We start from the raw sequence: 23,214 nt of genomic DNA, 5'->3' as shown, positions 1-23,214 counted from the left end.
CGGACCTCGACTCTTGGATTTTTCCCGGAGCGGCACGTCTTCTTCAACTGCGCCCGCTAATATCCTTCTCCAACAATAATGGACGCGGGATTCTTCCGCGTAAGTGCTTTAAAACATTTCTGACATTTGCATTGTGTTGTTACTAATTCTCAGGACATTGTCCTATGTTCAGTTCATGCATGGTACATGTAACGTTCGCTAGATCGTGCGCCATTCAGTTGGGAACGGTATGGTTAGGGCTCAGACTATCAACTGATGAGAAACATTTTGGGACTTGAGCTTCCTTCCTGTTCAAGTGAATTAACGTTAGCCATAGATAATGTGTCGACTCATAAGTAAATTATGAACATTTGTCACCTAATATGTTTGGGTATATTACTTGGCAGACCATACATATTTGCCTCAAATTTGAGAGAATATTCATACAGTGGCAGCAAATAGGCCAAGCTAGCTAGCTAACCCTAACTTAGCCTTGGTTAAAGATGGCGGCCGTAGTTCAGTATCTATGGCGGTGCATCGCCTCTTCCCCTGAGCTAACCACGACGGCTAACATTACTAGCTAACGATGGTCGTGTCTAGACGTGTGCGTGTGTTGTTAACGTTAACGTACTATTGTCTTATTTACCAATATTTTTACCTAATGTCCATGCCAGTGATCTTCTGGTGGGTGTAACGTTACGGTAGTTAACGAACCAGCTGTCGCTAACATTTGCTTCCCACAGAGGATTAGCGTTAATACACAGTAGCAGGCTAACCAATTGTTAACTAAAGTAATTCGTATGAATATTATGTCTTTGACTCTGTCTGTGGGTTTAACAACAACAACAAGAAGAAGCCCAGTTGTCTCTCTCACTCCAATATTGTGAGGCAACGTTACGTTACTCAAATAAGTCACGTTAAAGTAACGTTAGCTGTCGTATGTTGGAGTTTGGCTTCCAAGTCCGTGTGTGAGCTGAACATGCTTCCCCCAGGGCGAGGAAGAAGAAGCAGGGAAGTTGTTGGGTCACTGATGATTTTACAACAAGACACCTTCAAGCCAGTTCTGGTTAGCTGTAACGTTAGAACAATGCGTCTATTTGTACTAGCGTTAACTTACTTGTTAATTAATCAAGCCAACTAAGCTTTGTTTGTTCTCTAGGGCACAAGTGCGGAACAAGACAACCGCTTCAGCAACAAGCAGAAGAAACTGCTGAAGCAGCTGAAATTTGCAGAATGTCTGGACAAGAAGGTACAGTTTTTCCACTACCAAGGTTTTAAATAAATACATAAATACAGTACATCTTTAGGTTCCTTTACCAGCCTCTTTTGTAGATAACTATCTGACCATTGTGTTGATATCCTGTTTTGTTATAAAAAATCAAATTGTCCTGTTATTGACAGATTAATTTTATGATTTACCAGACACTCCGTACGTTTACATGCAGAGTTAAGTCGAGTTATGGTTATAGCTTGATTAGGCTATTTACTCGGACTACTGTATTGTCCCAGTATACAAACACGGATGGGAAATCGATTTTTTATGGAATCATCTTGCCTCCGCTATGATAGGTGGCGATATGCACTTTTCCCAAAGGTCCCCCAATTCTAACAGCTGGTAGCAGCAAGTCTCAATAATGCAGCTATTTCATAAAAAAAAAAAAAAATACAAACCTTTCCCCTCAAAACAATTACTTCTGGCCCATATAATAGGGTGGCAGTGTGTTTATGTTGACAGACGCTGCACCCTGTGTGTATTTTAGTGATAAGACATTGTTTTGCTGTGTTCTGTGTTTATGTGGAGAGAGAGAGAGCGCTGATAAACCGTTCAAATGCAGGGATGGTCAGGTAACACAAAGCTGCCCCTTGTTAGCTCAATACAGTTGAAACGAATATATTCCATTAAAAAAACATTTTTTCTAGACACAGATTTAGCTCTACATCAACAAACTTCACATTTAGCTTTAGCTAATCACTCCCTGGACGCTAACATAACAGTTTTACACGCTGTTCGACTTTCGGGTCAAAGAACATCAGCGCATGCGCTGATTGCCTCATCCAGTTCCAGTCCGACTAGCCTGTATACATGCAGGAGTAAATCGACTACCAATCGCATTATCTGGGTGTGTTAGTCGGACTTTTATAACTTCGATTTCAGTCGAGCTAACATGTTTACATACATTTCAAAAGTCCGGTTTTAGGCGGACTAACGCAATAATATATATTTTTTAAGTACATGTAAACGTACTGACTGTCACAGTCCTTGAAACTGTTATGATGATTGAATGCTGTCTGTTGCTTGGTTAATCCTTAGGTGGACATGACCAAAGTGAACCTGGAAGTCATCAAACCTTGGATTACTCAGCGAGTGACAGAGATTTTGGGGTTCGAGGATGATGTCGTCATAGAGTTCATATTTAACCAGCTTGAGGAGACGAAGGTAATGTCATTTATTGTGTGAAAGTTGTTTTTTTACAAGTGTTAATGCAGGGTATTGCTTAGTCAGTAAGATGAGAATCAGCGGGTGTAAGAAAATGATTGACATTCTATTACATTTTTTAAATTGAATGGGGAAATAACAATTGGTATGAACTGAATTTATAATGACATAACCTTGTTGTTTCTGTGATGTGACAAAGTTCCTCTTATTCAGCAGTCTTCTAATGATGATGTGATTTATGATTTAAAAGGCCTGAACCAATATGGATGTTATACCTTGCATCAGAAGTATAGCACCAACACCTAATTAGCTCTCTCCTGAGCCCAAAGTCACTGAGCCCAACTCTCCCTTCATGATGCAGTGTGTGGTTTGAGGTGAGTTATGTGCAGGGATCAACAATATCATGTCAGTGATAGACGCACCTGAACAATGCCATAATCATATTCTCCATAGATATTTGCAAAATCTCCTAAATCCCCTTAGCCATAACAGGAGTTGAAAACAGGGCAGTGTATCAATATGATATACCCCACTGGTAAAATTAATGGCTTTGCTTCTTTACATCCTTGGAAAAGTACAAGTTCAAAGGATGTCTGTGGCAGTCAAACTTTGGAGCTGTAATGCTAAGCCCCGCTGATGTTATGCATCATATTTTTTAAGACTGAAGTGTGCATGCTCCTCACTTTATAGCCCATAGGCCACATACATTGAATTGGTACACTTAGATAAATATTTTGTCTAAGTTATTTCTTCTGTTTGTCATATTCTGTGCCCCACTGATATTTCAGACCACTTGGGGTCTCATAGAGCAATTGATTATTTCTATTACACCCGCTTTTGGAAAATTAAAAAAGTAAAATGGATGAAACCCAAATAATTTAGGAAGCATCCTTCATTTGGGCGTCCGGGTAGTGTAGTGGTAGGTTCCCTGCCTACCAACACGAGGGTCGTAGGTTTGCACCCCCGTGTTACCCCCGGCTTGGTCGGGCGTCCATACAGGCACGATTGGCTGGTGTCTGTGGGTGGGAAGCCGGATTGGGGGTATGTGTCCTGGTCGCTTCACTAGCGCCTCCTCTGGTTGGTTGGGGCACCTGGTCGGGGTGGGAGGGAACTGGTGGGAGTAGCGTGATCCTCCCATGTGCTACGTCCTGCCAGTGAAGCTCCCCCTGTCAGGTGAAAAGAAGCGGCTGGCAACTGCACATGTGTCGGAGGAAGCATGGTGCTAGTCTCTGCTCTCCCCAGATTGGAAGAGGGTGGAGCAGCGACCGGGGCAGCAGGGGAGGAAATTGGCCAAGTACAATTGGTGAGAAAATGAGGGGAACATCAGAAAAATAATGAGAATTTAAAAAAGCATCCTTCTTAAATGATAATAATTATTGTAATAATTATAATATAATTAGGATCCCATAGCATACTTGCAGTCAAGTCTTAGTCTATAGGAAAATAGTTCCATTATAAAAATGTTTTTGATTTTATTTTGTTTGCTATATTATTTGGGGTTGTGGGAGGGACGTTATTGCTACGTTTGAAACAATTCCAATCTGATTGTAGTTTTTTGCTCAATTCTCACATTTTCCATCCCTTGAGCGTGAATTTGGACTTTTTACATGCATAAATTAGTTTCGCAATACCTCTCGGGCTCATTCACTCCAACTCAATTCAAAATGCCATAGAAAATAACTGGAGATTTATGATTTGGTCAGTAAGTGAAATCCATCCGCTGTGAATGGGAAGCTCACAATCACATTTTGCAGAGTTGCGCCAGAAAGCTAATATCAAGCTATAAACTTACATGTTTCACGGGTTCTTATGAATGCATGCATTTGAGAACAGTGACATGCACCTCAAATATAAAATATGGTATTATTGTCTCATCTGTGGAGAATTTGCATACAAATTTGATTTTAAGCTAACAACTCTGTAATTATATAATAGACCTTATTAGAGAGAAAGCGATTTGCAAGTTTTAAAAGTGGCTTAAAATAGCTTTCCTTTAAAGGGATACGGCCACATTTTGGAGATTCGCCTATTTGCCATATTGTCAATAGTAAAAGTAGGATCTAGATGCCTTTATCTTCACTGTGCGTGCAGTACAAACTGGTCCATCCCTCATTGCTAATTAGCTTAGCACTACAATGGCAGTCCATGATACCGTTGCCTACCCCCGTTCAATCGCCCAAAATACACATTCCAACAGTGCCAGAAAAACACTCACATGTACATGTTGTAGGGGTGTCAATGGTTACAACATTTTCTAATGTTTTTTTTTTCCTGCATTTGCATTATATAATCACTAGAGGGCACTGTCGCCATTCAAATACCTCCCGAACCCATAGACAGCAGCATGTTCTCTGTGTGTCTGTTCCCTCTTTGTTGAACTCATTGTCTGGTCCAAGCGGAAATAGCGGCAAGATTCGCTGTCATTATGGTTGTGAGTTTTCGAGTCACAAAATTGTCCCTTGTTGGTTTCCCCACGAGGTCTCGCCCGCTTTATTAACGTTACATTGTGACCGCCACGGTCACATGGGCCATGCGTCCATTACGTGCAACGTTACTGCACTGATTAGTGTAACGTTAACGTTATCATCTGTAGCTTACAGGCAGCATTATCACCTCTAAACAGTTGTTTGATGAGAAATGAATGAATGCGAGTCCAAAACACAGTAAAATCATTGTCAAAACTTTATTTAAAAATGTTATTTAAAAGGGGAAAAAAAGACGGGTAGTCGGTTATTGATGTTTCTAAACTGAATTACTATCCGGTTACACGTGTACACTACACAGCGACATGTGACTCGTGTACTCGTCACCACGCCCCAAAATTATTGATACACTCACTGAAATCATTTCTCCAAGGCTGCATGCGTGTCTGCATCTGGGAGACGGTTGCCCACTTTGGTTGATGATGGACAGTATTTACCATGTTTTTGTAATCATGGTGACATCACAGTATGGTTTTAATGATAATGAAAATTTGAAATGGTACGTTATAAGGAATTTTATTACGGTTATCATTAAAACCGGTTATCGTTACATCCCTAAGCGGTACCATAGACTGCCAATGTAGTGCTAAGTTAATTAGCAGTGAGGGCTGTACCGCAGTTTGTACTGCACGCACAGTGAAGATAAAGGCTTCTAGATCCTACTTTTACTATTGGCAAATAGGTGAATCTCCAAAAATGCTGGCGTATCCCTTTAATTGGAGTAGCTTGTTATTTAGACAACGGTTGTTTAAAAATATTTACTTTGAAAAACAACCAAGGCAAATAGCAAACATTTCATAATATGGAAAAGCGCTGGAAAACAATCTACAGTGATGTGAAACCGTAAGGGAATGCAGGAAATGAGCAAAAATCAAATTGTGCTGGAATTGTCCTTCAAAGGCTACTGTAGCACATTGCTAAGAAAGGCTTTTTGACCTGTGAAGGCGGTATCTCACAATCATTCTTGCATCAGTTGTTGAAATAAAACCCCTTTATGTACTGTGTACTCATTATTGCTTGTTCGTCTCTTGCAATTTAGATAAATGATATAACATTAAGCTCAAGGTGGTTGACTCTCAAGCAGTAGGGAGGCGGAAGCAAGCCAATGGAGCTCCGTACCCACTGATCCCACGGGACTCACTGAAGACACCGGAACTGTACTTGCAGTGTTGGGTTTTAATGCTCTCTGTATTGTGGCTATTTGTTCTATCTCCTGGAGAGTAGACTGTGGGGAGATGGAGAACAAGAGGTGGGCAGGGATGTAGAGTTGTAAGGGGGTGGGGGTGGGACTCATAGTTGTTTTGGAAGTATGGGGCTTACCAATTTACTAAAAATCTGATAGGGGGGCAGTATTGCATGCAGTATTTTGCTAGATGTGTCTCCCCTCAGCTAGCTCACATTCTCAGTTTCAGGAGTTTGTGAATACAATTTAAATCAATCACACCCTCATTTTGATAGGCTGTTATTGAGTCCACTTTTGGACCCAGGGATGTTGAATATTCTTATCTAGTCATTTTATTTTCACTTGATTTGAGTATGGTTAAATTTACATAGCCAATAGGTATACAGTAGTTTAGTGAGGACTATGGGGTAGGCAGTCCCCTTAATGGGATCCTACCTCCTCCTGCTCGCTTTCCTTCCATGTTTCAATGTCTGTATGGCCTTTTCTCTTCCCCCTTCGTGTGTGTGTTGCAGCACCCGGATAGCAAGATGATGCAGATCAACCTGACCGGCTTCCTGAACGGAAAGAATGCCCGGGAGTTCATGAAGGACCTGTGGCCCCTGCTGCTCAGTGCCCAGGAGAACATCGCTGGCATCCCCTCCGCCTTCCTGGAGCAGAAGAAAGAGGAAATCAAACAGAGACAGGTGAGATTCTCTCAACTACAAACTTTCACAAGCTCTGTCCAGTAACTTTAAAGGCCACCGTAATCATCAATCATATTGTTGTTAGGCCCAGTATCTGCTAAATGCTGGTGATAAAGATGTACAGGGTTCCGACGGACATGGAAAATCTGGAAAAGTCATGGAGTATCAAAATCTATTTTTTAATGTAAAATTCATGTTTTATTTCAAAAGCTTCCGTGTAATGTGACGCAGTGACTCTAAAGCAATAAAATCCAATATAAAGAGGTGTGTCCTATTTGTCCACTGTGGTCATAATTCCTGGTATTGATTCAGACTCACTGCCTCACATTACATGGGAATTCTATTTTGGATCCATGAAAAGTTGCGGAAAAGTTGTAATTTAGTTGTAATGTAATTGTACTGCATTTTTCTTTCCCTGGCAGATTGAACAGGAGAAGCTTGCTTCTCTGAAGAAAGTGGATGATGACAAGAAGGAAAAAGACAGGCAAGAGAGACAAGAAATGAGAGAGAGAGCTCAGTCCAAGAGCCCGAGGAGGTAATGCAAAATGTCCTCAATATTATGTTTCAGTGAATGGAAATTGGATATTTATCACAAAACATGAAAATCTTATCTCTCTGGTTGGTGCTTCTCTGCTCAGGCGAAAGTCGAGGTCGCCGTCACCGCGACGAAGGTCACCAGTGAAGCGGGACAGGAAGCCCAGTCCCTCACGCTCTCCGCGACGCAAACCCAGTCCCAAACCCAGTCCCATTGGTGGCAGTTCACCCCTTCCAGCCCTAATGGAGCTGCCCCCAAAGCCTGTGGAGCAGCAACCAGAGCCCGATACATCAGAAACCGCCATGCCAGAGCCAGTCGTCCAAGAACCCTCTTCTACCAGGTTGGCAGAGTGCTTATTTTGTTTTGTATGCAGTTATTATAGTATAGTATATAATCATTTTAATTTAAGTTTGACGCTCAAATGACTGCATTCTCAATGCTCCTGGATCAAAACCAAAGATTTGGAACCAGGCAATATAATTATAGTTCAGTTTTAGTATGTTATGTGCGACCAGCAGCTATGGTCACTCACTTGGTCAACTCCTGACTCTTGCATTGCTTTGCCCTGTCAGAAATCCCGGGTTCTTATCCTGAGTGAGGCAATTTAGCGGCAAGATGTAGAAGTCTGTGGCTTTTCCCTGTCCTTTAGTGATCCGCTGGTAGAGGAGGTGAAAGCAGACGCTCCGACTGAAGTCAAAGAGCCCACCCCAGAAAAGATTGTCAAGAAGGAGGAGAGGCCCAAGTCCCGGGAGAGAGAGAAGGACAGCAGGAGAGACAGACCTCGCCACCGCTCACGCTCACATTCCCCCCGCTCTCGTAGACGACGCTCTCGTTCCAGGTAATTTCCACCATTCATGGCATAAAGGTGTTATCAGGATGTGTGGAGGTCCTGCAAAAGTATTATTGTCTCAATTAAACATAAAAGAAATAAACACATAAAACACCCTGACCCTGTTGATGGTTAACTGTGTTTTGTATGTTTTCTTTTCAGTCTTTGAAGCTTTATAAACATTCGCTCTCTACCCTATTCAGATCATACTCCCCCCGTAGAAGGCTGAGTCCCAGGAGGAGAATGTCCCCCCGCCGTAGGAGCCCCCCTAGACGTGGCCCCGCCAGTTCCAGACACAGACACAGGCGCTCACCTGTCCGCAGGTCAGTGTGTTGCCAGGCTTATTTCACAAAAGCAAAGGGGTGATGAGGAACCGTCCTTAAAGGAAGGCTTTTGCTGATTTTCAACCCGCTTTATATCATAATCTGGGTAATATAAGCAGTTGGACAGTGCTTACCTTCTCTCTATGTTTTATGCCAGCTGGTATGGGTCATTAATGCTTGTTAAGGCTCTCAATGCGATTCTCCATGGCTGTGCGCATACAGAAAAAATAAAAACAACAATCTGTAGTTGGAACAGCCACCCTCAAGAACATCTGTACACTTCCGTATCAGAATGACACAAAACCCGTCATTTTGCCTGGAATAACTGCAGAGCTCTCGGTGCCAGAAAACACGAAGAGAAGATAAAGGCTGCCCATCTGCATACTGACATGATGATACAAAGCAGGTTGAAAATGTGCAAAGCCTTTCTTTAAACCGCATGGCCTCTGGTGAAACCCCATGCTGGCAAGCATGAGGGTGCATGCTTGCCAGCATGGGGTTTCACCAGCTGAGGTGTCTTTGAGCAAGATAATGTATCGCTGCCAGCTCCAGGGGTATTGTTCTGTAGTTCTCCATGACCTCTGACCTGCCTGCAGGGGTTGGGCAAGCAAAAAATAACTTCCCGACATGTTGAAATGTACGAATTATCTTGTTAATGTTATTTGTGGCACGCAGGAGGCGCTCTCGCTCTGCTTCATCCTCGGGCAGCAGCTCCTCCACCTCTCGCTCACCTAAGAAAGCTGTGAAGACGACACTTAACTCACCACCCCGAAAACAGGCCCGCCATCCTGACGTCCCCATCAGCCCGTCAGCACCATCTCCACGGGCCAGAAAGGCCCGGGCCTCTGCCTCCCCATCCAGATCATCTGGTATGAAGACCTTTCTTCTTCTTCCATTGCACTCTATAATAATTATGACCTCCTTGCCCTACACTCATAACAGTGTAACATTATTTTCAACCACCTGGATATTAGAGTATGTTTACAGGATGATTTTCTGGATTGCAGAATAGATATTGTGTAGGTCTGTTTTGTACTGCCCCTACAGGGCAGTACACCAGTCAGCTCCCCTGTACTGTACCTGCAATCTATGGTCAGGTTCCAAACCTCTCACCGCTCCCTTCGCTCCTCCACCAGTGCAGGGCGCCTCACTCCTCCTTCGCTACGGGTGCTCAAAAATCGCTCATCCCGATCTCGACTCTTCTCGTCCCTGGCACCCCAATGGTGGAACGAGCTGCCACCTTCGGTCAGGACTGCTGAATCACTGCCGATCTTTCGGAAAAGACTAAAGACTCACCTTTTCAGGCTCCATCTGGGCCCTTCTTGATCTAACTTCTTTCTCTATAAAAAAAATAAATAAATCCTAAACTAAACTCGTACCACTGTTCCTTCAGGATTTGTAGTTGTCATAGACTGTGCTCCATAGTTCATTGCTCTATTGCCGACAAAAAGTGTGTTATTGTAAGTCGCTTTGGATAAAAGCGTCTGCCAAATGACGAAATGTAATGTAATGTAATGTTTTCAGGCCATTTTGATTAGGAGACTTGGGTTTATTCTGAGGCCCATTCCATGATCAATTCAGTAGGCACCGTAAATGGCACTTGCCGGAATATTTATATAATTACCGTAGATATGGACAGTGTTGTACTGCAGTTATGATGCTTTTGATGACAACAATAACAATTTTCATTGTATTTACATATTTTCATAGCTGTGCGTGGGAGCTGGGGGGCACTGCTACATGAATGTAAAGAAAACACAGTTGCATTATTCTTACATAGGGCCTTGGTAAAAGAGGAACTTGGAAAATAGGTGTTATCCCATGCTGTACTGTAGCATCATATCACCCTCTCTCTAACATCGGACCAACGTCTCTTGTTATACAATGATCTGCCAGTGGCAGCAGAATATACAGGAGAGTATATTGTTTTAGCGCTGATGGGGGGAGACTGGACAAGGTACAGGATTGCTGTGACTGTGATTTGAACTCAATGACTTGGAAATTGGATTTGATTTAATAGTTTCAAATGCAGACCTGCCAACCTGCACGCATTTTTCGTACCATGCGTGCATTTTGGCATCAAAGTACACTCGTACGATTTGTCAGTTAAAACTACGCAAAATGGCGTTGACGCCTGTAAACTCAATGGTTCACATGCAATATTGTAAGCGTGTCCTGTGTTGTGAATCATACTTCACCCTGTGTAGTGTCCTCTAGAGAGAGAGTGGCGTCAGCGAAGGACCAAAATGCGAGACTCATTAGCCAATGAACAGCAATGGGTCTCGCACTACTTTTGCATGCTAAAATAAAGCTGATAATGTACAATTTGATTCAAGGGATGAAAAACCCTTTCAAAGTACAACACAAAGGGTCTATTTGGCTGCAACTCGACAGTGCTGCTTGAGTTCCAGGACCTTACTTCCTGGAAAAAAAACTGGTCCATTGGAGTGAATGGAGATGTCGGAACTCTTCTATTATACGGCTCTGACCCTGTGGTGATAATGTGACCAATCCAATCGACGAAAGGAATGAGTCTAGCCAATCAGAGGCAGAGGAAGGCGGGTCATGACTTTGCCTTCAACTCCTTGCTGTTGGCGTGTAAACCATGGTGTAAAACAGTTTTTTTTCCCGCCTCCCTACCACAGCATTCCTTCTGTAAATATGAATAGATGTAGGACTAGCGCACTAGAGCTATATTACAAGTAGTTTGATTACTATAAATGCATCTAAAGATCTACTGTACGTTACTTGTTTTTCAGGTTTAAAGCGAAAACAAGGAGGGAGGAGTGATTCTCCATCTGATAATACCAAACCCAGACCATCTGAAGGGTCTGAGTCAGGTGAGCAGAGTGTTTGAAGAAAGGAAACACTAATGGTCCTCAGGATGTCTCAACTCACAAATCTACGAGTCCAATCATGTGTGCAGCGGCAGCCTTTCCTTCACCTGTCAGATGTGGATTTTTATATATCAGGGTATCTGCGAGGTCTTGAAAAGTATTAAAAGTTGATAAATCTATTTAGGGAAAGTTTAAGCCCTTAAAAGTATTAAAAAGTCTTAATCACAATGAGGTATTACATTTTTTTAGCTGATTGTGTTAAATGGGCATACATTGTCTCATATCGATCGCAGACCCATGAATTGCATCAAAATCATATCATGGCAGACTTTGTGATTTCAGCAAATATTGCATCGTCCAAACTTTGGACTCCAAAGAATCTATAATATCATATCGCGATGAAACTTGTGATTTACCCCCATATCACTGTTGTGACGAAAGTGGCATTGAGGTCTTACCTCTGAATGTTTGTTATTGGATAGTCTCTCCCCAGACTCAAATATTACGTTGAATCGCTGCACTCCGCATACTACATAGTGAGTCTGTGCCAGTTCACAGCCACTGCTGGGGTTTGAGGGCACATCTAGGGGGGTGAAATTGAATGAGTGACAGGTTGTAGCACCAATGAGAGTGGTTCAAAAAATGGGCTGCGCCTCCCATGCCGTCACTGTCATTACTAAATGGTGAAGACTGAATCCACCACTGGCCGAGTGAACGGTTCACTTCCGACCCCAGGTGGCTGAGGGGAAGTGTCCCAGACCCAGAGAGAGATCTGCAGCATGCAGTAACGTAGTGTATCAGTGTAAGAACTGTCATGGGTCTGGTGTTGAGACTAATTATTGGATAGCCCCTAGAGATAAAATGTATTGAGTCTTATAGTTTTAAAGTTGTGGGTGTGTGGTAGACCCCAGAAGGGGATGAAGGCACTTTATTTGTGGTACCACTGAAATGTATGGTTGATATTGCCATATGCTTTATATTGATTTCTGGCTCTAAAATGAAAGGGGTATGTAGAGTAGGGGTGTGTATGTGGGGATATGTGTGTGGGAGGGTATTGTTTGTGTTTGTTAAAAAGCAAAACTTGCAAAGTAATATGTTGCTTAAATAATGCTAACATTTGAGCATTGAAGATTTTAATAAAAATATTGTTAAAAAATGAAATTATAATTACACACAGTGCACACAAAGACCCTACTACTTTGTATTAGGGATGTCAACATGTTGTTAACATGTTAACATTTTCTAAACGTGTACACTGGACCTTCTGGCAGCGTGTAACCGGTTAACCAGATGTTTTTTGTTTGTTTTTTACCGCATTTGTGCATTGTGAACAATGCATCCTTACGTGCAACATACTGCAAACTTTTAACGATAAAGTTATCATCTGTAGTTTACAGGCAGTAGATATCCACTAAACTTATTTTTCTGGCATTTAAACGCTGGAAGAGCGCTGAGGAGTGCCACACACCACACAACATGCAAGGATGCAAAACAACGTTAGCAGCGGTAGCTAGCTTGATAGCTAACAGCTAACAACACATACTGTGATAAAAAGCACAGCACTCACCAGTGTCTAGCCAATCTGCTCCCACAATTGAGCCTTTCTGTCTCTGTAGTGTAGTGATAGTTTCTCCATATGATTAGTTGCCTGAAAACGATCGCCCGCACCAGCGCCTTTCTGAAGCCACTGTTATTTTAATCTCCTTCCCCGCACACTGTCCACTGGGACCAGTGCACCCCCAGCGCCCAATTGACAGGAATGCGCCTAGCGGACACATGCACAGTTTATTTTTGATGAGAGATGAATGATTGTGAGTCTAGAACACAGTAAAATCATTGTCAAAACTGTATTTAAAAGGACACACACAAAAAGACATGTAAACGGTTATTGATTTTTCTAAACGGATATGATTTAATATCCGTGTACACGGTGACATCCCTACTTTGTATATACAGAGGCACCACACAAATGCCACTATGCCATAGAGCAGGGGTTTTCAAAGTCTGAGACTGTGGGCCTCCCCCCAGACAAAGCTTGAAAAAGGTGCCCCCCCTCGCTCAATTCCTGGATGCCTATGACAGAAGGCTCTGTCCGTCTCCGTCTTGAACGTCGAGTGTAATTGGGCCTTATGGGAAAACTGTCAAATTGCCCCCAAACTACTGTATCTCTTTAACCAAACAAAAATCACAAACATTTAGGCTATTCTATGTGATCTCCTTTTGAAAACTTATGTAATATTTTTTCACTTCCATTCACTGAGCCTTCCCTGAAACTGCTTGGAACCCCCCTGGGGAGGCCCGCCTCCCACTTTGAAAACCACTGCCATAGAAAAACGAAAAGGAAGAAACGCACGCCACAAGGATACAAATCTGTGTGTCCTATGTTGTCTGTGTAAATTCTGCATGTCTTTTTCTGTTTGTTTCTCTGGTTTTCTTGACTCTGATTGGACGCTCACTGCTTTACATTTCAGAGGAGGATAAGAATGAGAAAGGGGCAACAGCCGATTCTGTGCAGCAACGACGTCAGTATCGCAGGCAGAATCAGCAGACGTCTTCAGGTTAGAAGCCTTTTTATCCCCCCTCTGTCTAACCAAGTCCTTGTTGTCTGTGTCATCTTGCATTCACCGTCTCTTGGACCTTTGAAGCCGTGCCCTAACCCCAACCTCTGTGTTTTTTCCCTCTATACACATACAGTTGAGGCTATAATAGAAGGACTGTTGGGGTCCTCTGTCCGTTTGGTTTCAGATACAGGTTCTTCCTCTTCATCAGAGGATGAGGGGCCAAAGAGGCCAGCAGGGGGCCCAGGGCTAGGGGCCAGGAATGGTGAAGTCAGAAGGAGGCGCAGCCATACGCCCTCCCCACGGAGACGACACCGGGATGCCTCTCCAAGGTCAGACATTTAGCACTTCATCCACAATATGAATGCCACTTGACTCAATTAGCTCGATAGAAATAAAAGTTTTGCCTTCTTCATCTGTTGTTGTGTATTTGGCCTCCTCTCTTCAGGAAAAGACGTTCTCCATCTCCTGGAGCACGCAGACGTCGTTCCCCCTCTCCCCCACGCCGCCGCCGATCCCCTTCTCCTGCCAGACGCAGGTACAGGCATGCTCATTTCACCTCCACATCAGGGCTGCCCAAATTCTTTGCCATGAAGGGCCAAGTTTATCTGGCTGTGGGCCAAAAATAAATGTTGATATGTGAAATTACATTACATTAAAATGTATTATAGTTATTTTATAGACAATTTACATTCTAAATCTAAAATAAACTTTCGAAATAATAGAAATGCTACTTTGCAGAGTTGATTGTAAAAAGACAACATGACTGAATTCAAAGAAAAGAGAACTCCTGCACACTGTCTCCACTTGCAAAATAGAGGTTTATTAAAAAAAGAATAATGTTTCGTTCCAACGACCTTAATCAGATTCTTCTTACAGAGTAAGAGGAGGGCATGCGTGGACCAATCAGGTCACACTACACCCTGGCATCATAATTGGAGACAATTAACCTGAAGACGATGGAAAAACTGCATGGGATTAGCATAAAGTGGGCATGTCTGTACAGGGGAGACTCGTGGATACTAGGGATGGCACGATACCACTTTTTATGCCTCCGCCGGCGATAGCCAGGCCGGAGGCATTATGGATCCGGGTTGTCCGTACGTCCGTCCGTCCGTACGGCCATCCGTCCGTACGATGTTTGTTAACGCGATATCTGAGGAACGCCTGGACGGAATTTCATCAAATTTGTCTCAAACATAGACTTAGACTCAAGGATGATCTGATTAGATTTTGGTGGTCAAAGGTCAAAGGTCAAGGTCACTGTGACCTCTCGAACGCCATTTTCAAGCTTGTTAACGCGATATCTCAGGAATGCCTTGACGGAATTTAATCTAACTTGTCTCAAACATCGACTTGGACTCAAGGATGAACTGATTAGATTTTGGTGGTCAAAGGTCAAAGGTCAAGGTCACTGTGACCTCTCGAACGCCATTTTCAAGCTTGTTAACGCGATATCTCAGGAATGCCTTGACGGAATTTAATCAAACTTGTCTCAAACATCGACTTGGACTCAAGGATGAACTGATTAGATTTTGGTGGTCAAAGGTCAAAGGTCAAGGTCACTGTGACCTCTCGAACGCCATTTTCAAGCTTGTTAACGCGATATCTCAGGAATGCCTTGACGGAATTTAATCAAACTTGTCTCAAACATCGACTTGGACTCAAGGATGAACTGATTAGATTTTGGTGGTCAAAGGTCAAGGTCACTGTGACCTCTCAAACGCCATTTTCCAGCTTGTTAACGCGATATCTCATGAATACCTTGACGGAATTTCATCAACTTTGCCTCAAACATCTACTTAGACTCAAGGATGAACTGATTCGATTTTGGTGGTCAAAAGTCAAAGGTCAAGGTCACTGTGACTTCTCAAACGCCATTTTCAAGCTTGTTAACGTGATATCTCAGGAATGCCTTGACGGAATTAATCAAACTTGTCTCAAACATCGACTTGGACTCAAGGATGATCTGATTAGATTTTGGTGGTCAAAGGTCAAGGTGAGCTCTTGAACGCCATTTTCAAGCTTGTTTACGCAACATCACAGGTGCGCCTTGACGGAATTTCTTCCAATTTGCCTCAAATGGCGATTTGGACTCCAGAATGAACTAATGGCGGAGGCATAAGTCCGCGTTGCGGTCGTTCTAGTTCCATATCCGATCCGATATCCGATCCACAATCTTGAGTATCTGCCGATCTTTTTCCCTCGCTTATACAACTAAGCTGTTAATAATAAATGTACCAATGCACTTTGCTTAACCCAGCCATCTAAACAGCATGTTCAATCTGTGGAACGATATTTATTCCTTAACACATTGACTGCCAGACGTTTTTTTTTGCTGTAGATAGCTTCTGCCAAGCCGTTTTTTGAGGATTATGGCTCATTTTATAAGAGCCGAGGATTCGTTTCAGCTTGGAGTTTGTGAACATACAATATCTCAAAAGTACTAATAGAATGTGTACTTTCTCTGTCTAAAAGAGTTAGTTTGTAGAGTTAGTAGTTATGTAAGCATTAGCAGTTGAATACAGCATGGTTTTAGCGTGAAAAAGAATATTCAGAGATAAACGGCTTTTTGTGAAATTGGATGGAACTGTCACTTTAACCATTCATTTTTGGCTCTCTCTCTCTCTCTCTCTCTCCCTCCCCCTCTCGCTCTCTCTCTCTCTCTCTCCCTCCCTCTCGCTCTCCCTCCCTCTCTCTCTCTCTCTCTCTCTCTCTCTCTCTCTCTCTCTCTCTCCCTCCCTCTCGAGTTGCTTCAACTCCGCCCTCCGTGGGCGGACAAGCTTGTCACCAGTCAGTGCTTTGCTGCTCTCCTGTGCCTGTCTGCACAGCCGCTGTTTGAGGAAGTCGGGATGGACTCACTCGTTTGGAGTTTTGGTTGAGAGAAGCTTTTGCGATTCTGGTCATATTTATGCTGCGTGTTTCAAAGTGTGTTCGTCCACCTGTAATCTATCACCCGATCATAGTAGATCGGCTGAATCTATTATGTAAATTTGCAATCCCGCATCGCCAGCAATCAGCGCGAAAAGGAGAATGGCTGGGCTGAGAATGGCTTGACAAGTTAAAAAAATGCTTTCCTTCCTCTAGCAAGGAGAGCACTGTTGCCACTTAGTGGGTCGGTGGAATGGGTTGTAAACGTTCGGTGGCTCCAATAATTATATAAGAGATGTAAAAGGCTTAGATGCACAACCCACCGTCAAAAAAAAAAAATCGATGCCAAAAACGTGTAAACACGTTGTTGGCAGGGAACAGCTGGATTCTGAAAACGTGTTCATACGTTGTTGGCAGTGAATGAGTTAAATGAAAGGCTATAGCCCAGAACATAGACAGCAATGCACTAATGCTGCTGCTTCTTTTTAAGCCTTCACACGCGCACACACATCCTTGTTATAACTGTCCCCGCTCTCCCCTACTTTCGTGTTGCGTGAAACAAGGGGCGGAGGAGCGCAGTTCACAGATCATGGTGTTTGTAAACATGGACACATGGCCTAATCTAGTTTTATTTGGTGTTTTCAAGGAAGATTTGTACTTTTGGGATTAATTATAATAAGGACTAACAGGAGAGAACAACTAACTTTATCGCTGCTGAGTTGGGTGAGTGTTTATTAATGTTAATCTGCCGATCCGTTATGCAGAAAGTGTGTAGATTTGACTTCACTTCTTGGAATGGTAACGTAGCCTATTATTGATTGTGATATTGTGGCATGCTGAGCTGCGGAATTGACTCGGCTGGTGGTGTGTTTTGTGGCTCACCGGTGTCTAGTTGGAGTGGATCTGCATCTGATCTCCTCTCTCTCCCTCTCTGTAACGTTGCAGTCAGGTTTGTGTGTGATACAGTGACCATTGTATCAGGCAGGCAGTCTGCGCCGCAGTGTTGGAAGTTTCCAACGCTTAAAACACTCACATCGTATAGACAAGTTTCCTGGGCACTTCCGGATAGCTTCCGGACTCGGCCGCGATATGTCTGTCTCTTCCGGTGTTTGTGAATACAGAGAAGCGTAACGTACTAGCGTAGTAGCCATAGCGACCGCCGAAAAAATGCAAACTTGGGATCAGTCTCCGAGTCTCCTGTCTAACGAAAGAGTGTCTATCCCACACCCGTTGACAGTGGACACATGGGAAGATAATATGTGTAAATGGCCGAACGTAACTACAGGCAGGATTATAGCGTATTTTGAGGAATCAATGGCGGTGGACGGCAACGTGATGAACAATCTCAAAAGCTCCGAAGTGTACCAATATCTCCACAGCAACAAAGTAGGTCGTGTGCTCATCTACAAACACGACGGCTTTGGTCGGAGGTGCGGAGGCCTATAAAAAACTGACTTGGAGTAAAGATAACTCATTATATTGCCAGGTATAACGTACCGGACATTTATAACTACCTTGTGAATACAGTATTGGCATACACGTCTCAGGAGCTGAAGGCTTTCAAATCCTTGAGTCCTATAACTATTTCATCTGTGGCAATTGGTCTGACATCATCATCATCAAACATTGTCGTGACAGCAAAGGTAAATAACCTTAACATTAAATGTTTGTTTGATATGATCTGACGCTTGCTTGCATGAGCCCAATGTTTGCTACTAACGTTAGCCTCTAGTCTCTTTCCCTTCACGTTTGTGGACAGTAGCTAACACCCGGGCTTTTATTGCTGCTATTACTACAGCCGTTTATTATTACACAGCACACTATCGCTGTTGTGAAATAGCTCTTGACGCAGTAAAAACGGCATTAAATAGGCTAGTAAGTAACGTTGGCTAGCGTCCTAAGCTATGACAGCTGTCAGTCACTTTTAAACAGCTCAAAACACTGTCGATCCAACCACTCGTTCAGGCGTTTCTGTGTATTGTGACAGCCACGCACTGCACAATGTGTTCCAGAATAACCCATTGTTAATAACGTCTGCTAACGTTAGTGTAGCTGATGTTAGCGATCGTTGTAAAAAGTTTGGATATTTCGGCTGCTGCCTTCTGATGTGCTCGCTGCTGTGGACGCAATGTGGACTTAACCGGAAGCCGGGGACATATAAAGCTTCTGGCATACTCTTCGCGCCCAGCCAAGCGCATAGGGCGCACGGCGATTATGACGACATCGCACGGGGCGTGTCGGGGGGCGAGGCCTGAGCGCAGCGCGGCGCGTCCATGGAGATTTTTCTATCAGCGCGTCGGTTTTGCTGCCTGTGCCTGAGATCTCCGTGGTAGGCTATCAGCGGATATCTGCTGTGATTGAGTCCTCACCGTCGTAAAGTCGCCTTCAAAGCATGCTGTTCGATTATAACGAACTAGTTGTGTGGCTTAGCCTTCCCAAATGTGGAGGGGTCGTTTTTTATAATTTAATACATAGAATTGGGAACGTTACATTCAATTTCATTCAGACTGCCTGGAGCCTGGAGCTGCGCACTGAGTATGTTCTGTTTTGGCCCGCGCAGAGTGCGCGCGCCCTCCTCTGAGCCCCGCCTCCAGCGCGTGCGCGAAGAGTATGCCAGAAGCTTAAGGCTGCTATGGCGCCGCCCTAGGCCAGCGTGAGGAAACTTGTCTATAAATTGCATGCAGCTTTTTTCTTCCTTGATCAACACAGCTGTGGCGACAACACAGTGCAATCTCACTCTGTTCACATGCTGCGGTTGTTCATCTGCGACGCGTCCGTGATGGCGCATTTCTCAAAGTTTAGTGAAGCATTTAGTGATAGTTTAGGCTATGGATCGGATCGGATTCTACTTCTTTTTCCCACCAAATATCCGATCCAGTGATTTTGGCCGGATCAGCTCCGATACTGATACTGAGTATCGGATCGGGCCATCCCTAGTGGATACTCATAGAATAACGCATTCTCATTCAGATATCTTGAGGTAAGAGGTCAAGTGACCCCTTTGAAAATGGCCATGCCAGTTTTTTCCTCAACAACATTTAGCCTAACTTTGGACCATTATTTCGCCTGCTACACCCTGTGAAAGCCAGTAATGTCAACCGTGGACGAGGATGAACTTGTCAAATCCATGGAAAGGCCAAGAAAAGGGAGCCAAATTGGACAGCCATGCTCTGGATGAACATTTGAGTGTTAACATTGGCAATGCAAGAATTGTTTTTGATCGATTTGTCTTTGGTGCTCCCCAGGTCTCCTTCCCCACCTCCCCGCCGACGATCTCCATCCCCCAGACGGTACTCTCCCCCTATCCAGCGCCGCTACAGCCCCTCACCCCTGCCCCCTCAGAAAAGAAAGCTGTCTAGCTCTCCCACAAAACGCCCCTCTCCAGGGGCCAAGCGACGCCCCTCCAGGTCCCCCAAACGCAGGAGTCCTCCTGCTCAAAAGAGACGCACACCTCCCTCCTCCACGTCTCCCCCCAGACACAGGAGGAGCCCCATGTTGCCTTCTAACCGGCCAAGCAGGGATGCCCGATCCCCTGTTGCACCGCCTAACCGCCTCTCCCCATCCCCTGCTAACCGCGGTCGCATGGTGAGGGGCTCCAGCAGTCCTCAGGGGCATTTTGAGACTTCCGGTACATCTCCGTCTAACCAGAGGAGGCAGCAGTCCCCTTCCCATGCCGGTAGACCCATCCGCAGGGTGTCCCGGACCCCAGAGCCACGCAAGAACCAGAGGTAAGCAAGGCAGCAAGCATTGATCCTTCAATATGATCATAGTCACATTGATTAAACAAAATATTTTTGCATTTCTATTTTATTTACTTCTGATGTCATCTCCTCCTCCTCTCCAGAGTCTCTCAAAGCCCCCAGCCTATGAGGAGAGCATCCTCCAGATCAGTTTCCCCTCAACCAGCAGCACAGAAACGTCCAGTTCCTACATCTGCCTCCCCATCACCTTCCCGCTCTGTTAGTGGGTCTCCACCTCCAGCCAAAAAGCCCAGCAGCGGCTCTGGCAGTCAGTCCCCAAGCAAGGTTCGATAACATCAGCTTACTGAGAAATATGGTGGTGCAATGTGTTTCTTCTCTGTGTAACACTCAATGACATGCTCATGAAATTGGTTTTACTGCAGAATTCTGACACTGACGCCGGAGGAAAGAAAAAGAAGAAGAAGAAGGAAAAGAAACATAAGAAAGAGAAGAAGCATAAGAAGCACAAGAAACACAAGAAGGAGAAGAGCGGTGCCGCTGGGCCCGGGGACGGACAAGACAACCAGGCCATGGACGAGGATGGACAGTCAAAAAAGGTGAAGTCTATTTCTCCTATTTGAGTGACCAAGGCTGCCTGTTTAGACTTTCTGTCCTGGCCTGGGTGTCTAAATCAATATTAAATCAATATTAGTGTACATCTAAGAAATGGATGATATTATTATTATTGTCTCTCATGCAGCAGCATTCTGCATCTACGCAGCTGGCTAAGTTGAGTGAGATATAATTAATGCTACCTTTCTTTAAGGAATCAGACAGTGAAGTAGAGGAATGCTTGGATGACCTAGAGAAGCACCTACGAGAGAAGGCCCTGCGCTCCATGAGGAAGGCACAGATGTCCCCCTCACAGATGTCCTGAAAACAAGGGCCACAATCCCCCACACCCCCACCCCCAATCTTCCACTCACTCTTTTGAAGTTTGTCATCAACCTGGTTCAGCTTTAGAATGTACAGATTTATTCTTTAGTATTTTGTTTTCTTTTTACGGGTTTGGTATGTTCTGAAGTGTGGGTTTCATTAAGAGCTTGATTTGTCACAAGGAAGTCTCGTTTTGATTTTGGTTTGACCCATAGTGTATTACCTAAACTGTAAAGATGCTTGTGTTGTCCCTGCTTTTAAATAACCATGGAGGGAAACGGTTTAAACACTGAGGTTTGCGTTGGGCAAGTTTCAACTCATTCACACAACATCCAGTAGATTCCATGGAGAATTGATTGCATGTGCAGTGATCATCTCTGATGTGCATGAACCACTGACCTTATGGAGTGTAGACAGAAGCTAACATACATAACATACTGTTACTATTGCCTTTATCAGTGCATACAGTGTGGCACTGCTGTGTGCACTGTAAGAGGTCGTAACAGAATGTCTTATCCCATGTTGTAACTTAATAGAGGTGTTTGGCATTGTTTAACCTTGTTATTTCTGGCTCTGAAACAGTCTTGTTTTAAGACTCAAATGGTCTGACTTAATCCAGAGATTACACTTTAATTTTTTCCAAATGGATTGATATGCAGTTTTATGTTAATGTTCTTGCATCAAGCCAATCATATAATTTGTATTTACTACTCCTGGTTCTTGTCATCCTTTCAAAATTAAAAGATTTTTGTAAGATCTGTTTTTTTTTTTACAAACACATTTAGAATCATTAAAGGGATGGGAAATATAAATCTGAGGGTTTACATAGGATGCTATCTGAACTTTCATATTGATTTGGATGATATGAAAGGCCGTTGGCCTGCAACATCGGTTGAAATAGCTAAATTTCACAGCAACCTTTTGAGTTGCTAAAGCAGGTGTAACAATTAGCTTTAACGAGGGCCCAGGCACTGGAACACAAATGGAATGGAACCATAATTAATGGTGTTGGTTATACACCTGCTTTACTTCCTGTTTTTACCACCTCAGGTTGCTGTCTTGTGCTGTCGTAAATATTTTTAACGAGTTGAGCGCACGTGAGCAACCAAAGACTTGAAAAGCCGGTGTAGGTACAGGATAAACAATGAACATTCCATGACGAGACGCACAGATTGTCAACTAATCAGAAGAGTGAACGGTTTGTGTGTGTGGGTGGTAATACTCTGCATGTTTTCCCCCCACTAAGGTGTAATTTCGTGTCTTCTAATACAAAATGTCTGGTTACTGAAAACGTCAATTGCCTGATTTGCAGCTTTTTATCTTCATTCTCCCACTTTGGGAAAAGGTCACTTCGAAAATACAACAGCCACCCAAATAACTTTATTCCCCCTCCAAAAGCACTTTTATGCGGTACAAGCTTTTACATTACAATTTCCTAAACGAGGAGCGCTTGAAGGCAGCATACCCTCTCCTTGCACTTGCAGCAGTGAGGGTGCCGAGGCTGGCTGCCTACAACCAGAGAGTCTGCTCCATAGATATATGGTATCTATGGTACAATTGACTGTATGGTTAAACGCTGGAAGTGCGCGCTGGGGATCGCTGCATCCAAGTTAATTTAATAGATCCATGAGCGCACCTAGCTGTCTTCCTGCATTGTGAAGTGGGCGGGCAGAAGAGGCAGGTAGAAACGATGACGCGTGTGCAGGCCTTCCCACTGCTGTCTGACATAGAGATAGAATCTTTAGAACAGACGCTGCTTTCAAGTGCTGCCGAATATTCACGACCACACATAGACAATGGGGGAAATATAGAGAAAACTGAAAACATTTGACTTTTGGACCCATAGTGTAATGTTTGGTTACAAAACATTTATGTTGTAT

At 43.7% G+C, this 23,214-nt stretch overlaps 1 protein-coding gene across 2 annotated transcripts; it reads left to right on the top strand.

Annotated features, from left to right (window-relative positions):
• srrm1 (serine/arginine repetitive matrix 1) lies at window positions 1-22,088 on the top strand. 2 transcript variants are annotated; one of them, XM_083634377.1, is made up of 17 exons: window positions 1-99; window positions 1,139-1,228; window positions 2,291-2,416; window positions 6,595-6,765; window positions 7,188-7,300; window positions 7,404-7,640; window positions 7,950-8,138; window positions 8,333-8,452; window positions 9,128-9,321; window positions 11,212-11,292; window positions 13,761-13,847; window positions 14,035-14,179; window positions 14,296-14,385; window positions 19,964-20,446; window positions 20,563-20,743; window positions 20,842-21,015; window positions 21,232-22,088. In XM_083634377.1, the coding sequence occupies exons 1-17, from the start codon at window positions 79-81 to the stop codon at window positions 21,241-21,243; spliced, it is 2,514 nt and encodes an 837-aa protein (XP_083490503.1). In that variant the 5' UTR covers window positions 1-78; the 3' UTR covers window positions 21,244-22,088. The 2 variants fall into 2 exon arrangements, with proteins under 2 accessions (XP_083490503.1, XP_083490502.1); XM_083634376.1 differs by having other exon boundaries at window positions 21,225-22,088.
• The last annotated feature ends 1,126 nt before the right edge of the window (window positions 22,089-23,214 follow it).

Source organism: Poromitra crassiceps (genome assembly GCF_964638095.1).
Source record: "Poromitra crassiceps genome assembly, chromosome: 3".
Classification (NCBI taxonomy): Eukaryota; Metazoa; Chordata; class Actinopteri; order Beryciformes; family Melamphaidae; genus Poromitra; species Poromitra crassiceps.
This window is presented reverse-complemented; position numbering and strand designations above follow the sequence as displayed.